The following is a 14550-nucleotide window of genomic DNA, read 5'->3' as shown; positions in this document are numbered from 1 at the left end:
AGTAGCGAATACAACATTTTCCTCTTAAACTGCTCATTCCCTTCAACCATCCTATGGAAACCAATGGGTCATTATTTACAACAAATTTTGCCGAATTCATCTTGTAGAATTCTCGGAAGTTCTAATTCCAAGCTTTTGGTGGAAGAGTGGCAGACGGATGACACGCTCCTTGCATCTTTGTATCATCTGCATCATAAACTCATGTTGTTGCTATTGATATAAAGTTGGTCTTGTTGTTGTTGACGCAACATTTCATCCCACCAATCATCTTTCATGTTCCCACCTTGGTTTTCCCTCGTGCCTTCCTCTTCATTTCTTGCAGGCCATCTCCCTTTTGTGGATGTCCCGCCATATTTCCCTACTTACCCTACTTAAATACTAAGTTGTTCAGACTTGATACTTCATAATATGATAATCAATAGTCATATAGGTAACATCCATAGAGGGCTACATTTTTTTTTGCCAATCATCCAAGGCTAGGTTGTGGACCGACATGCTTTGATACTAGTTATAACGTCTCAAATTATATATCTAGAATAATAATTGGAAATATTAAACCTTAGCACTAGATTCATTGAAAAAAACATCTTACCACATCAAAATACATGTGTCTTACTACATCCAAATACATGTGTCTAAATAGGATATTTTAAATAAATTTTTACGATACGACAAGTCTTGATACATCATCTATCAAACGTAATTCTTCAACACAACGAAAATATGCCCCATCAGGTCTTTAGTGCCAATTACTTAGATGTGAATTCAATCCAAACACCTATTTATATGGAAAAAATATAACAACATGGAGTGAGATGATAATCATAGTAGATTCCCTATCTAAAACTCGACCCCATTAATACTCAATCCTACCCAATACACGTTCTAGAATGGGTAATTTGATACTCTAAACTTGACCCGATTAGAGGATGACCCCATATCCATCAATTGGCTACCCAGGACAACTCAAAATGCGTTGCACTAAATCATGAAGATACATGAATATCATTGTGATGGATAGAGGGACAAGTCAACATGCCATATAACTGAATAAGGGGATAACACCACATCCATAAGACCAGACCACCAGGATAAGATCCATATTCTCACATGACTAATTTAATATCCATCATTTAGCAATATCAAAATATTCACATATTATTCTATTGGGGATTGTCGGGAGACATAACATACCATCCAGTATCAATAAGTTGCTAGGATAAAACCATGAATCCTCCAATTGGATCATCGGAACAGCTACGTGTTTTGGATTGCAATCTAACGGTCACACAAGACGTCTCCATGTATTCATATTTATATACAAAATATCATTCTAAGATGTTATCACGTTCATCACCACTTATCTTATTTGTCCACTTGAGGACTTCTCTTCCGTCTATATCAAGACCAGGTAACTAAATATACTTAAGTTGGCTAACTATTATATGCTCTATTCTACATCTGTTACTAATGTAAACAACATTACTATCATCCCTTTAATGTCCATGTCCATGAATCATTCAGAAGAAGGCCTTCGAACACTAAAACAAGAATTTATGCACGTTTTTAAGGAGGATTAAGGCCTAGCAGTAACACATGTTACAACTGTAATAGTGAGCAAGTCATCCTCCGGTGCCAAGGCAGAACAAATTATGGGTAGGCCGTAATTTACATTATGCCCATAATTTTCCCAAAAATGCACCAGTCCCACGCTACTTCCCCCGGTTACCAACTCAGAACATATTATAGGTAGGCTGTAATTCAAATCATGCCCATAATTTCCTTAGAAACCCGAAATCATGATTTCATCAGCACTTCCATGACTCTCAATCTTCACTCAAATTCAGTCCTTCATGACAATCTTATGCATGATCTTTACACAAGATAAAATTCACGTGAAAAAAAAAAGTTAATTCATACAATTCAAGATTAAAACCTAAGTTAAAGGAACCCACCTTAACTCTAACAATAGAGGTTGGAATGGATTGGGAGAGTCGGGGGAGCACCAACGGGACCAATGCTTCACCATATCTCAACCCATAACCTTAAGGTGTTAGGTAAATGAGTCTTTTCTCTTATATATCCAACATTCCACCCATTCATAGGCAATGTGGGACCAATGCTTCTGCCATTAATAAATTTTGCTTATCCAAAAAAAAATACTAACGCCTTTAACATATCCCCTCCTCTATGCAGGGGTGGCAATTGGATCCATTAAACTAAAATCCATCAAATCCATCCACCACATACAAAATAAGTTAATGGATGGATTAAATCCGTCCATTTATATTCATGGATAGATCCAACCATCCAACAAATTTTGATAATCCAACAGATTATTTTTATTTTATACTTTAAATTATTTTTTTTAAAATACAAAAAATTGAGTTTCTTCGTAAAATTGAAATATCAAGTTTTTTTTCGAAAAACGAAAATTCGAGTTTTTCCAGAAAAACGAAAAAATTTTAGTTTTTTCGGAAAAATAAAAAATCGAGTTTTTTCGGAAAAACGAAAAAGTCAGAGTTTTTTTTTCAGAAAAACGAAAAGTCGAGTTTTTTTTCGAAAAAACGGAAAAATCGAGTTTTTTTCGAAAAAACTAAATGTCGAGTTTTTTCGGAAAAGCGAAAAAAGTCGAGTTTTTTCGGAAAAGCGAAAAAAATCGAGTTTTTTCGGAAAAAACGAAAAAAGTCGAGTTTTTTCAGAAAAACGAAAAAAGTCGAGTTTTTTTCCAGAAAAACAAAAGTTAGAGTTTTTTCGAAAGAACGAAAAAAATATTTTAGAATATTTAAATTATATTTTTTTATGAAATTTAAAAAAAATTAAGAATTTTTTTATTATTTTATGGATGGATGGATATCCATCCATTAGAAATATGATAATGGATGGCTTGGATGGATTTAATTCTTTAATGGATGAATTGGATTGGATTTTTTATAAGAGAGTTTAATGGATTGATAATGGATTAATGGATTGGTTTGGTCCATCCATTAACCATCATATCCATATCCATCCAATCCATCCATTTTGCCACCCCTACCTCTAGGTCGAGAAGTTTGTAATCGTTGATCTCTATACAGTTTGTGATTAAAGTTAATGATTAAGCAAATTAGTATTATTATCTTTTCTCTAACATTTTATGTATTATTTCTGTAATTTTTAGTTTCATCAAATTCCATTCAAGTCATTGGAGTTCCTGAACAGAACAAAGCTTATTTCTATTTTCTAATAATCCAAACCCTGTCTGAAAACTTCATTTGAGTTTATTTCTTTTGAACATACTACATAATATCCCACACAGGAAGAAACAGTTTAAAAAGATTTAAATGAGCACTTTCTAACACAGGTCATGTGGATCTCTAATGAAGTAAGGGATCACGGATGACTTGAGGCGCAAATCCTGGTTTCACATACTGAGCAAGTGTCTCCGCATACATCTCGTATCGTGCTGTCATTCGGAAACCCCATTTGTCTTTATATTGCCTGCACAGGTTAAGATCCATGTCTGTTACTAATAGGCCATCCCTGAAATGTGATATACACGGCGTGCAGGATGCGTCCGGTGCTGAAATATAACTTGATCCATAAAAATGAAAATCTGAATGTGCTGCCTTGCCATCGCCAGAAGGGAATGTCTCAGTCCCGACACGGTTGATTGAAGCAAAGTAGTAACTATTTGCTATTGCAGCATTTCGTTGCTGCATAACAATAACACCTTTAAGCCATATATGATTATGCAGTGTAAACCTATCTATAGAAGAGAGTCTAACATGCCTTCAATCAATATTTAATTCAAAACAACTAACCTCTATTGGCCACATTGCTTCAGTGAGTTCACCAATAGTAGCAGTAGGGTTGAAAACAATTTCAGCGCCATTTAAGCCGAAAATTAAACTATTTAATGGATGGTGTCTACCATAACATATATTAATGGCAATCTTTCCAAATGCAGTTTCAAATACAGGGTGACCTGTATTTCCTTCCATATAAAACATGCTCTCATTCAACTCTCCAACTCTTGGTATATGGTTCTGCCAAATGTCGTATATATTCATTAGATATATCCGAAAGAAGGGCTATTGCATTAGAATCAAAGTAGAAAGGTTTAGGAAATTTACCTTCCTGTGTATACCAATTACATTGCCGTGATTCCCAATTACTACGGCAGTGTTCCAAATAACCTCTCCATGGTTCAAATCCCTCTCGAGAATTGGGCTTATAATCACCATGTTATACTTCACTGCATAGCTTTGCAAAAATTTAGTTGATTCTCCATCGACAGGTTCTGCAAATTCACACCACTTCTTGTCTCTTGTCCAAACGCCTAATGGCATCATCCACATTTCCTACAATGGAACTATATAAAAAAAAACACAATATGTTTTCTGATAAATATTCATATGTAGAAGACAACTTACTTGCAAGCATAATATGTTCACCCCTGATGAACCAGCAGCATCAATAATTGGCTTTACTTTCTCAAAGATAGCCTTCTTTTGGTCCACAAAATGAGCAGTTGTTGGGAGGGCAACAGAGTTTTGAATCAAACCAACCCTTACAACTCGAGGTTCCCCCAATACTTCTTTATCAGCATGAAAGCAGAAAGCCTGAGATACATTCAATTTTATTCATTTGTTTCTTCAAATTATTCCGGGTGTCTACATGTCAATAATATTCTCGTCCGTGTATGTGTTGTGCTTCATAAGAAAGAAGTGGAGTGTGTTCATACCTGAAGGTCAAAACCATGTTCGACGGAGAGAGCAGTAGCAGATTGAGGTAGAGCAATTGTTTCAAGTGCTTTTCCACAATTAAATCCAGTAAGCAAGCGATTGACTTCCTGCAACACATATCCAATTCACTTTCCATAAAGATTGAATAATATTCAAAAGCATGAACATGATGAGTGTGAGAGTAGAGTTACCTGGAAGTGATGGGGTTTAAGATTGTCCTTGAGAAGAAGGTGAAGGGAATCATAGCCACAAATAGAGCCATCGTTGGAGAGGCTGAATTGTTCATTCTCTTCCTCGTTTTGGAACTTCTTCTCCATCTCCCACACACACTATATGATAGACAAGAGTAACAGCAGTTGGGATATTGTTTATTTATGATATGATTTCATGTTGTGTTTTCTAAGGACGTGAATCCATTTTCTTACTTAATTTGGCTCTTAGTATGTTGCGTGTTGTTTAAACTTGATGTAGAATTTTGACTTGACTGGGTCGAAAAGGAAAATGATTTTTGCACCATATAATTATTCTTTTTCTTTATCAAAAGATAGTGATGCATTTTTTATAATTAATCAATATAAAAAATAATAATGAAATTATAAATATTAGAAGTGAGAAGCAACAAAAGATATACTCAAAGTTATCCATCTCGTGCGAATTTGCCAAGACACTTGAAAGAAGATTTGAAAGCTTGAACCATAGCTATAAAATCCAATTCTAACCATAAATTGTGTCAATCCTTCTCATTCGCAAACTCAATTACTGACATAGCATCAAAAAGTTTGACAATGAGAGAGTTCGGGACACCCAAAAAGTAAGCAAAAGCTTTAAGAAAGCGGCCCTCATAATCTCTGACAATACCACCACAAGCATAAGGTCCTGGATTACCTAAAGAAGCTCAATCACAATTGATTTTAATCCAGTTCCACTGAGGCGGCTTCCGGATCACCTCCAAAATTCTAGGGGTGTTAAGAGGCCGAACTTTGACCTTGAAAGATTTCAGATTTCAGAATGTAAGAAATAGAAGAAGTAGGAATGAGTTTCTCTTCGAATTTGACATTGTTTCGAGCAATCCAAATAACATTGAACAGATGAATAATAGCAACATTAAAAATTAACTAACATTGATCGGACCAATCTCTATGCAAAGATTCCAGACGTCCTCCCAATATTGAATCCGAGTGTAAATCACACCATTATAGATATTTGAATTCATTCTCACTTTCACATTACTTTTCACTCTCTCACTGACTTAGGTATTGAAGTGCTAACTTTGTAGGTCAGTTCCCCTTTTCCATCACACTGGAAACTTAGTCCACGGATCCAATATCTCATCTCACCACTTCACCACATATTTTTGGTTCAAAAGCAAAACAACAACTAAAAAAAAAAAAGAAGAATTCATGGTAGTAACAATTGAAAACATTTGAAGTAAACAATCCTAATATTGATCAAAGGGCTAGCAATTTTAGGAAAGGATGAGAAATTTATAGTACACTCTGTCAATACACAATGAGGAAGCATGAATAATGAAATAAGAAATGCTACATATAGGATGAATAAGCCTTAATAGTCAACAGAAAGGAAAACTATTTCAGATTTATTTTATTTATGTATAATTCAATTAGTTCATCTGAGAAAGGAAAAACACTCCTGAGAGCTGAATTTTTTCACATAATATTCCATACAGAAAACAGTTTGAAAAGATTGCAATGAGCACTTTCTAGCACAGGTCACGAGGAGCTCTTATGCAGTGAGGGGTCAGGGATGACTTGAGGCTCAAATCCTGGTTTCACATACCGAGCTAGTGTCTTCGCATACAACTCGTATCGTGCAGTCATTCTGAAACCCCACTTGTCTTTGTATTGCCTGCACAAGTTCAGATCCATATCTGTTACTAATAAGCCATCCCTGTTACGTGATAAAGACGGCGTGCAAGAAGCATCTGGTGCTGAGATATAACTTGATCCATAAAAATGCCCAAAATCTGCATGTGCTGGCTTGCCATCACCAGAAGTAAATGCATTGGGGAACGTCTCTGTCCCAACGCGGTTAATTGAAGCAACAAAATAACTATTCGCTATTGCAGCATTACGTGCCTGAAAAACAATCACACCTTTAAGCCAATACATAGTAGAAAAGAGTATAAGATGTCTTCCGCAGATATCAAACAACTAACCTCTATTGGCCACATTGGTTCGCTGAGTTCTCCAACAGTTGCAGAAGGGTTGAAAACAATCTCCGCACCGTTCAAGCCAAAAGTTAACCAATTTAAAGGATGGTGCCTACCATAACATATATTAATGGCAATCTTTCCAAATGCTGTTTCAAACACCGGGTGACCTGTATTTCCTTCCATATAATATGTGCTCTCGTTGAAGTCTCCAACTCTTGGGATATGGTTCTGCCATAGGTTGTATGTTCATTAGATATCTGAAAGAAGGGCTATTGCATTAGAAGCAGAAGTAGAAAGTTTAAGAAATTTACCTTCCTGTGTTTCCCAATTATATTGCCGTGATTCCCAATTACAACGGCAGTGTTCCAAATCACCTCTCCATGGTTCACATCTCTCTCAAGAATTGAGCTTATAATGACCATGTTATACTTCACCGCAAAGCTTTGTAAAAATTTCGTTGATTCTCCATCGACAGGTTCTGCAAATTCACACCACTTCTTCTCTCGTGTACAAAAGGCAAATGGCATCATCCATGCTTCCTGCAATGGAATTATATAAAAACAAACACTAAATTTTCTTACAGTAATAAGAAACCAATTGAAAAATTCTCAAGTGCACGCAACCTACTTGCAGGCATAATATGTTGACCCCTGATGAACCGGCTGCATCAATAATTGGCTTTAGTTTCTCAAAGATAGCCTTTTTTTGATCCACAAAGTGAGTAGTTGTTGGTAGGGCAACAGAGTTCTGAATCAAACCAACCCTCACAATTCGTGGCTCCCTCAATACTTCTTTATCAGCTTGAAAGCTGAAAGCCTGATTACGTTCAATTTATTCATTTTTTCAAATTATTACTAATGTTAACATGTCAGTTAGGAAAAAACAAAGATTGTATTCAGACCTGGAGGTCAAAACCATGTTCGACGGAGAGAGCTGTAGCAGCTTCAGGTAGAGCAATTGTTTCAAGTACTTTTCCACAATTAAGGCCGGTAAGCAAACGGTTGACTTCCTGCAATACAATACTCACATAGCTAGCCATCAGAAAATATGTGATTGAAGCAAGAACCAATGCAAATGCAATTAAACCGATTTTATAAGGAACATATATGCGAAACAAATTCAAAAGATCCCCTGAAAATTTAACAAGATAATAGAATCAAGGAAAGACAAACTCAAAAGATCACCTGAAAGTAATAATAAAATATAATGATAAATTCAGCATGTTAACAAGATCTCTTGAAAATTTGTAAACAGAAGGCAAATTCTACAAATCCATATATGGTATGATGTATAAATTGGCATGATTAAAGTGACCTGGAAGTGGTGAGGTTTGAGATTATCCTTGAGAAGGTGGTGAAGGGAATCGTAGCCACAAATAGAATCAGGTTGTTTACTATCTTCTCCGTTTTGGTGCTTCTCCATCTCAATCGTTATCCAATTGATCAGAATAGCAGTTGGAATTCTCTTCTTCGTCTTGATGATGATGATGTGATTTATTTATGAGATTGAGGGTGATGAGTTCATGTTTTTGTTTTCTTTCGCACGTGAATCCATTTTGTTATTATGTGTTGTTTTATTTTATTTGATTTGATTTGAGGTGGAATTTCTACGGGCCAATAATAACGCCATTTTCTTGCGTGGGTCATGAATATGGTTGTTTACGTTACAAATTTTAATTACTAAATATATATACAATTAAATGTTACAATTAATCTAATTTAATTTATCATTATATATATCCTCTTCCTCCTTCAAAATTTTGAGGAATGAAAATAAGCTGGATAGTTTGTTTTCTTTAGAGGTATCTCTCAAGGTGATATCCTATAAGCTTATCTTTGGTTGAATGTTTATGCATGCAGGGTCATGGGCAGATTTATATGGGACAATCGAAATTCAGTTTGAAGGAGTTGGTCAATGTCAAACAAAAGGTTGCCGAGTCAATTGACGGATATCTTAATAAATTTAGACTTTTGAAATCAAGGTGCTTTACTCAAGTCCCTAAACATGAATTAGTCAAAATGGCTGCAAGAGGCTTAGACTATTCTATCAGAAAAAACCTAGATACTCAATAACTTAGAGATATGACACAATTGGCTGATAGAGTTTGCCAAGTTGAGCGATTGAAGGCCGAAAAACTAGAACTAGTAAATATCATAAGAAAGAAAAAGTTGCTTACGTAGCAGCCGATGAATATTCTTGAAACTACGAAAATTCAGCTGAAGAAAGTGAGGTTAATGTGGCTGAACTCAAGCCAGGACCCCCTTATTCTTGTAAATTATTAAGACCATCAAATTGGAAGAATTCCATCGAAACTGATAAAAATGATAAATTCGCCACAAAAACTTATACCTTAGATATAACTAAGTGTGACAAAATATTTGATTTATGGAAAATGCTAACCAGTGCCCTCAGGGAAATGGTTAAGACTTTAAAAATAGTAAATTTATCTCGGTAGTCTGCGTATTTAATGCCTCGAAAATTGAAATATTAAATTTTCTATAAAATATTTTCTTTTTTTTGGAATACTTAACCATTGCCCTGAGGTCACTGGTTAGCAAGACCCTTGATTTATTTGTAACAAATGGTCAAATTATTGTGCCTCAAGGCCTAAAAAGCCCTCCATTAGAACAAAAGAAAAAAAAGAGAATTCTGTAAATTTTATAATTTTCTTGGTCATAAAACATCTCAATGTGCCCTTTTCAGGGATTTGGTGCAGAAAGCTTTGAAAGAAGGAAGACTTCAATTTGGCGAAAAGTTAAAGATGCAAGTGGATACTGACCCCTTAAAAGTCGAAGATGCCCTATATGTTGAGCCTCTTGAGGTTATGATGGTCGAAGCTACTAATGGTTTGATAGGGAAGTTCAAGATGGATTACAAGCAGTTTATCCTCAGCTGATGAGGATTTGGTTGACTTCCTGGAAAAGTTTAGAATAAGATAATCGAAGGTCAAGTTATGCCCAAGGTGTAATGATGTTTATGACGAAAAAGCTCCTGAAGAGTATGAGGGTGCAAGAAGGAATGATCATAGGGGAAGGAAAGTCTCAGCTCCAAGATTTGTCTTTGACAAGAGAGGGGTCCCTCGATGCAATGAGGAATACAGGATGAAATTTCCATAAACCTCGACCAAAGACCTTTTGTCCTCCATCGGACACTCCGCAAGAAACTTGGGTGAAATTTGTGAATCATAAAGGGGGAAATGGGACAAAGTGGAAGGAGCTTGATCAAGAAACATATGTGAAAGGTCAAGAGAAGAAGGTGAATCAAAAGGGTATGTTGTTTCCCCTTATTACAAGGGAAAAATCCTATGACTAGGACACTGCGAAGGTGTTATCAAAGGAATAAAAAGGCTGAGAGAGAGGCCTAGACGTCAAAATGGAAAGCTGTCGAAACTCCTTAGCAGAAGAGGTATTGCCCAAGAGGAAGGCTGAATGAGAAAGAAAAGATCATAACAAATCAGAGGCTGGCTATGAAGGTAGCCCCTTTAGGAAAAAAGGATATAATTTTGACACAGAATATAGAGTATACTCCCCTTCTTGAGGATGAATAATCAAAGATAACTGTGACGAAGATTTTGACATTAGTTATGGTATTATATTTGTATTGCCTGCTGAATATGATCGAGTATCAGAGGTTTGTGAATTTGACAAAGATTTCTTACTAGACTAAGCATCTAGTGAGAAACTATTGTGCTACTATGTCATGAACAGTGGTGTAGTGGAAGAACAAAAGGTTGTTTTCGAAAAACCAAGTTCAGGAATGATGTATCATCTTAAACCACTATTCATAAGAGAAAAAATGGATGGAATGCCGGTGAACAAGGCGTTCATCGACGGAGGGGCAGCTATCAATTTGATGACTCATACTTTGTTCAAAAGGATGGGAAAATATGGTACTGACCTTCGACCTCAGAATATGGTTTTATTCAACTATGAAGGAAAAACCAACAATATACTAGGAGTCATTTAGGTAGAATTGGTGGTTGGTATAACCACCAGATCGACATTGTTCATGGTAATAAATTTCAAAGAAAATTACAATTTACTGTTAGGCTGTGAATAGGTGCATGGAATATATGCAATACCATCAACTTTACATCAAAGAATATCTATCTGGAGGAAAGATGACATCGTCAAAAATATAGAAGCCGATCAAAGCTATTAAAAAATTGATGAAAACAAAGTTAGTAGGAAATTTTTCGACCACTACTTGGCAAATATTGTGCCTTTCTATGACGCAATAGAAGTTCATACCCCTAATGAGAATGCAACAATTTTCTAAGCTTAGATCCGAACTATGGATTCATCTGGGATACTGAAGAGGCAATAGAACCTGAAGGGGTAAACCACCTATGAGTGGCCTATGGTCGACAGAGATGACCATTGAGTCAGAAATTTTGGCTCGGATTTCAACCTATTTGGCTTAAAACAAACTATAATCGGCTTTAGAAGCTGAGAAATTACAAAGTTTGGCTGTCGAAGCCAGCATCGAAAATCATGAAAATGGACAATTCTTTAATTAGCTACTCAATCTGATCTTTTTACCTTGTCTTAACTGTTGTGGTCGATAACTCATCTTATCGAATTTATGGGAACACCGTTCTCATGATCCTGAAAATTTTGGTAAGTCTTAGTTCTTAGGATTATCATGTCGTTTTTTTACAGACAAAAACTACCCTTGTCGAACATATAACCATGTGTTCTCACATTTTAACTATGCAGCATCTCAACATCATATTCTATTTGTCGATCTTAGCACATCGAGAATCTCATGCTAGCAGCCCAAAAGAGATTAACTCCCGACCTTAAGCAGAATCAGCAGAGCTTCGTTGAGCTTTAAAAAGGTGGGAGAAGAGTTTTAAAGTCGACATGTCTTTCTTCTATTCACACCAGTATTGAAAGACTTTGATATAAGCCTAGCTCACTCATGCGTTTATAAAGGATCATTCACTAGATGATTTAGAACATCCACCTTAAAGTTGTTAAAGGGGAGGCAAGAACCTATCAAAGAAAACAAGCATTCATGGAGAGGGATGACACACATATCATACTTGCTGCAAATCTTTTTATCCCTTTTAGGAGGAAGCACTCGTTAGTCTGAGGATGAACCTAATTTTGTAAAAGCGTGATTTATGTTGCCTTCAACAACGAAGACAAAAATAATGCACACCGTCTCTTGATCCACCCACACAACAAAGTTGTCTAATGTCGCCTTCTAGGCTTTGAGTTGAGAGTTATCCATATCAAAAGAGGTTGTCAACACATGAAAAAACAATCGTAAGAAAAAACACATGGTCGATACAAATAAAAATTGTGTCTTGCCAAAGTTCATATATAGCAAGAGAATTCACCAAAGCACGAAACAGAAAAGACAAAAACTCATAACTCTCCTCTCCAAAAACCTTTAAAAAGTAAGCAAGTATGAAAGAAGAGAAAGTTCATGCTCTACCAGAAGAGGTAGTACAAATACGTCATAATTAATGACTGATGGAAGAAGCTTGGCAAAGATTAAAGAGGTTGTAGGCGCGGGAGAAGAGCTCTTAAAAATTCACAAATCTCAAAAAAGGGAACATAGTAACCCCAAAAATCCTTATATGTCCCCCAAGAAAAATGAACCATGTGATCCTTTGCATTGGAAAGTGTGGATTTCACCACTAACAATTAAGATTTCATCGAACACTTTTAAGAACACCTAAATGCCCTAGTACTATAAGGAATCATTATTGCCAGATGTAGGGACACATGTTGAGATGTACTTGTGAAACATTGCTAATCACTAGAGAGGCCATTAGTGCACCTCTCCCCAAATACATCAACGTCTCAACAAGGTTGTTTTATTTTCTTAGACCAGAGGACGGAATAAAAATGAACCCGAAAAAGCCCTCATTCTACGATGTAGGAACAATGGCTTAAGGGGTACTTAAAAGGCCCATGAAAAAGGGTCAATAACAGATGTTGAAGAAAAAGGCGCATGGAACACGTGGACCCTCATCCTTGCTTAGGATACACTATCACACTCTTCATCACATCTTCCACTGTTAGATCTAATCGAACGATAACCCGCACAAGACGACAAATCATACACGAATAATTTTAATTAACCATATTACACAAAGAACAGATCACGTCATTTAAGGTATTTAATTCATTCCCACTCTAAAACTACTTTTCGTTCATTCAATGGTTTAAACATTAGAGTGACAACCTCGTATATTCACCTCCTTTTCATGCACCGAAAGTCCAATTCATCGTACTAGAAGATTGATTTTTCGTATTTGAACATTATTCCATCACTTCATCATTCATTTCTGGTTACTTATCGGAAGAGAATATACATATTTAATGTGTTAATTTATCTTAAATAGTAAGCGCAAGAACATCCAATTGCATTCCACTTATTTAATCATGGATGGAATTTTAACCATAGAAGAAAAAAATAGATTGCAATCCACTTATTTAATTATGGATAAAAGTTTAACTATTAATCAGAAGAAAAAAATAGACACATACTTATACTTCAAATCATCAATATGGACGATATTCTGAATAAAATGCACATAAAGAGAGATAATCTCAAACATATACTCCCTCTGGCCTGAATTATAAGTAAATATTCTCTTTTGAGATTCATTGAATAATGAATATATCTAATACATTCATTATTCATTGAACCTAAAAAAAAAAATTTATTTATAATAATGGCGAGAGGGATATCATGCTTGGAATTTCAAATAGTGTTGCTCATGAGAACATTATTTACGCCTTTTCTGCTTGTTTTTTGACACATCCCAGCTTTGAGAATATCTTGTGAGACCTTCTCTAAATACTCCAAGATTCACACCATTCCTAACCAAAATACTCGTTACTCCCAATTTTGAAATCTGTTATTGCCATAAAACAAGTCATGTTACATGATATACTATGTGACAAATTGATTATAAACTTAATAAAAAAAATAAAAAATAAATATAAATACCTCTTTGATGTTATTGTTATCATCATCGAAAAAGAGCATAGAGTTATAGGAGACACCGGTCTTTGATTGAATTTTCTGAAAATGATCTGTTTTGTGTGTTGATGTGTAAAATATTTCCTGAATAATAAAAAATTTAAATTTAAATTTAAGCCTAACAAGTGAAAATAAGTATGAAAGAAAAATTATCTTATTTAATAGATTATTCTGAGCAGTTGCGCGTAGAGGATATCTGATTATTAACGGGGTAAACTAACCTGGGCGACAAACATGGAGGTGATACTGAGTTTGTCAAGAAACGTGGTTGCTATATGAGGAGTTGGTGATTTAGAAGCAATAGCAGCGTCAATTCCTTCATCTTTGAGTGCACTCAAGATGCCTCTAGAATGAGGAAACAGAGAAGGTGTGTCGTGCTTGGAGCGGCACTCACTGAAATTTGAGATGGGATTGAATTTGTGAAGTAGTAATAAAAACAAGATAATAGAAAAGATGGATGTGAAGTACGAACCAGTAGAAAGGCCAAAGAGTTTGATCGAGGTCGAAAACTACGAGCTTTGGTAGAACTTGAAACACTCCTATCAATTGCGATGCCTCCGCCTTTACCTTTTCGACATCCTCCATCTTTCTGTCTATCGAATGGGATGATGAATCGTTGGTCTTTATTTGTTGAGACTTGGCTGC

At 35.6% G+C, this 14550-nt stretch overlaps 3 protein-coding genes across 4 annotated transcripts; all 3 read right to left on the bottom strand.

Annotated features, from left to right (window-relative positions):
- Positions 1-3190: 3190 nt before the first annotated feature.
- On the bottom strand, positions 3191-5180 carry LOC131632493 (beta-ureidopropionase-like). Its single transcript, XM_058903244.1, has 6 exons — positions 4919-5180; positions 4727-4834; positions 4416-4604; positions 4116-4343; positions 3804-4028; positions 3191-3695 (listed from the first exon to the last, which is right to left on the bottom strand). Exons 1-6 carry the CDS (start codon positions 5042-5044, stop codon positions 3357-3359), a joined length of 1215 nt encoding a protein of 404 aa, XP_058759227.1. The 5' UTR covers positions 5045-5180; the 3' UTR covers positions 3191-3356.
- Positions 5181-6297: 1117 nt separating this feature from the next.
- LOC131632492 (beta-ureidopropionase-like) lies at positions 6298-8448 on the bottom strand. Its single transcript, XM_058903243.1, has 6 exons — positions 8215-8448; positions 7802-7909; positions 7528-7716; positions 7212-7439; positions 6904-7128; positions 6298-6823 (listed from the first exon to the last, which is right to left on the bottom strand). Exons 1-6 carry the CDS (start codon positions 8320-8322, stop codon positions 6458-6460), a joined length of 1224 nt encoding a protein of 407 aa, XP_058759226.1. The 5' UTR covers positions 8323-8448; the 3' UTR covers positions 6298-6457.
- Positions 8449-13406: 4958 nt separating this feature from the next.
- On the bottom strand, positions 13407-14543 carry LOC131632484 (uncharacterized). 2 transcript variants are annotated; one of them, XM_058903233.1, is made up of 5 exons: positions 14378-14543; positions 14127-14298; positions 13873-13989; positions 13610-13777; positions 13407-13480 (listed from the first exon to the last, which is right to left on the bottom strand). In XM_058903233.1, the coding sequence occupies exons 1-4, from the start codon at positions 14488-14490 to the stop codon at positions 13649-13651; spliced, it is 531 nt and encodes a 176-aa protein (XP_058759216.1). In that variant the 5' UTR covers positions 14491-14543; the 3' UTR covers positions 13407-13480; positions 13610-13648. The 2 variants fall into 2 exon arrangements, with proteins under 2 accessions (XP_058759216.1, XP_058759215.1); XM_058903232.1 differs by having other exon boundaries at positions 13407-13777.
- Between the last annotated feature and the right edge of the window lie 7 nt (positions 14544-14550).

The sequence above is a fragment of the Vicia villosa genome, unplaced genomic scaffold, assembly GCF_029867415.1.
Source record: "Vicia villosa cultivar HV-30 ecotype Madison, WI unplaced genomic scaffold, Vvil1.0 ctg.000943F_1_1, whole genome shotgun sequence".
NCBI lineage: Eukaryota > Viridiplantae > Streptophyta > Magnoliopsida > Fabales > Fabaceae > Vicia > Vicia villosa.
The sequence above is the reverse complement of the archived record's forward strand: the minus strand, read 5'-3'. Positions and strand labels throughout refer to the sequence as shown.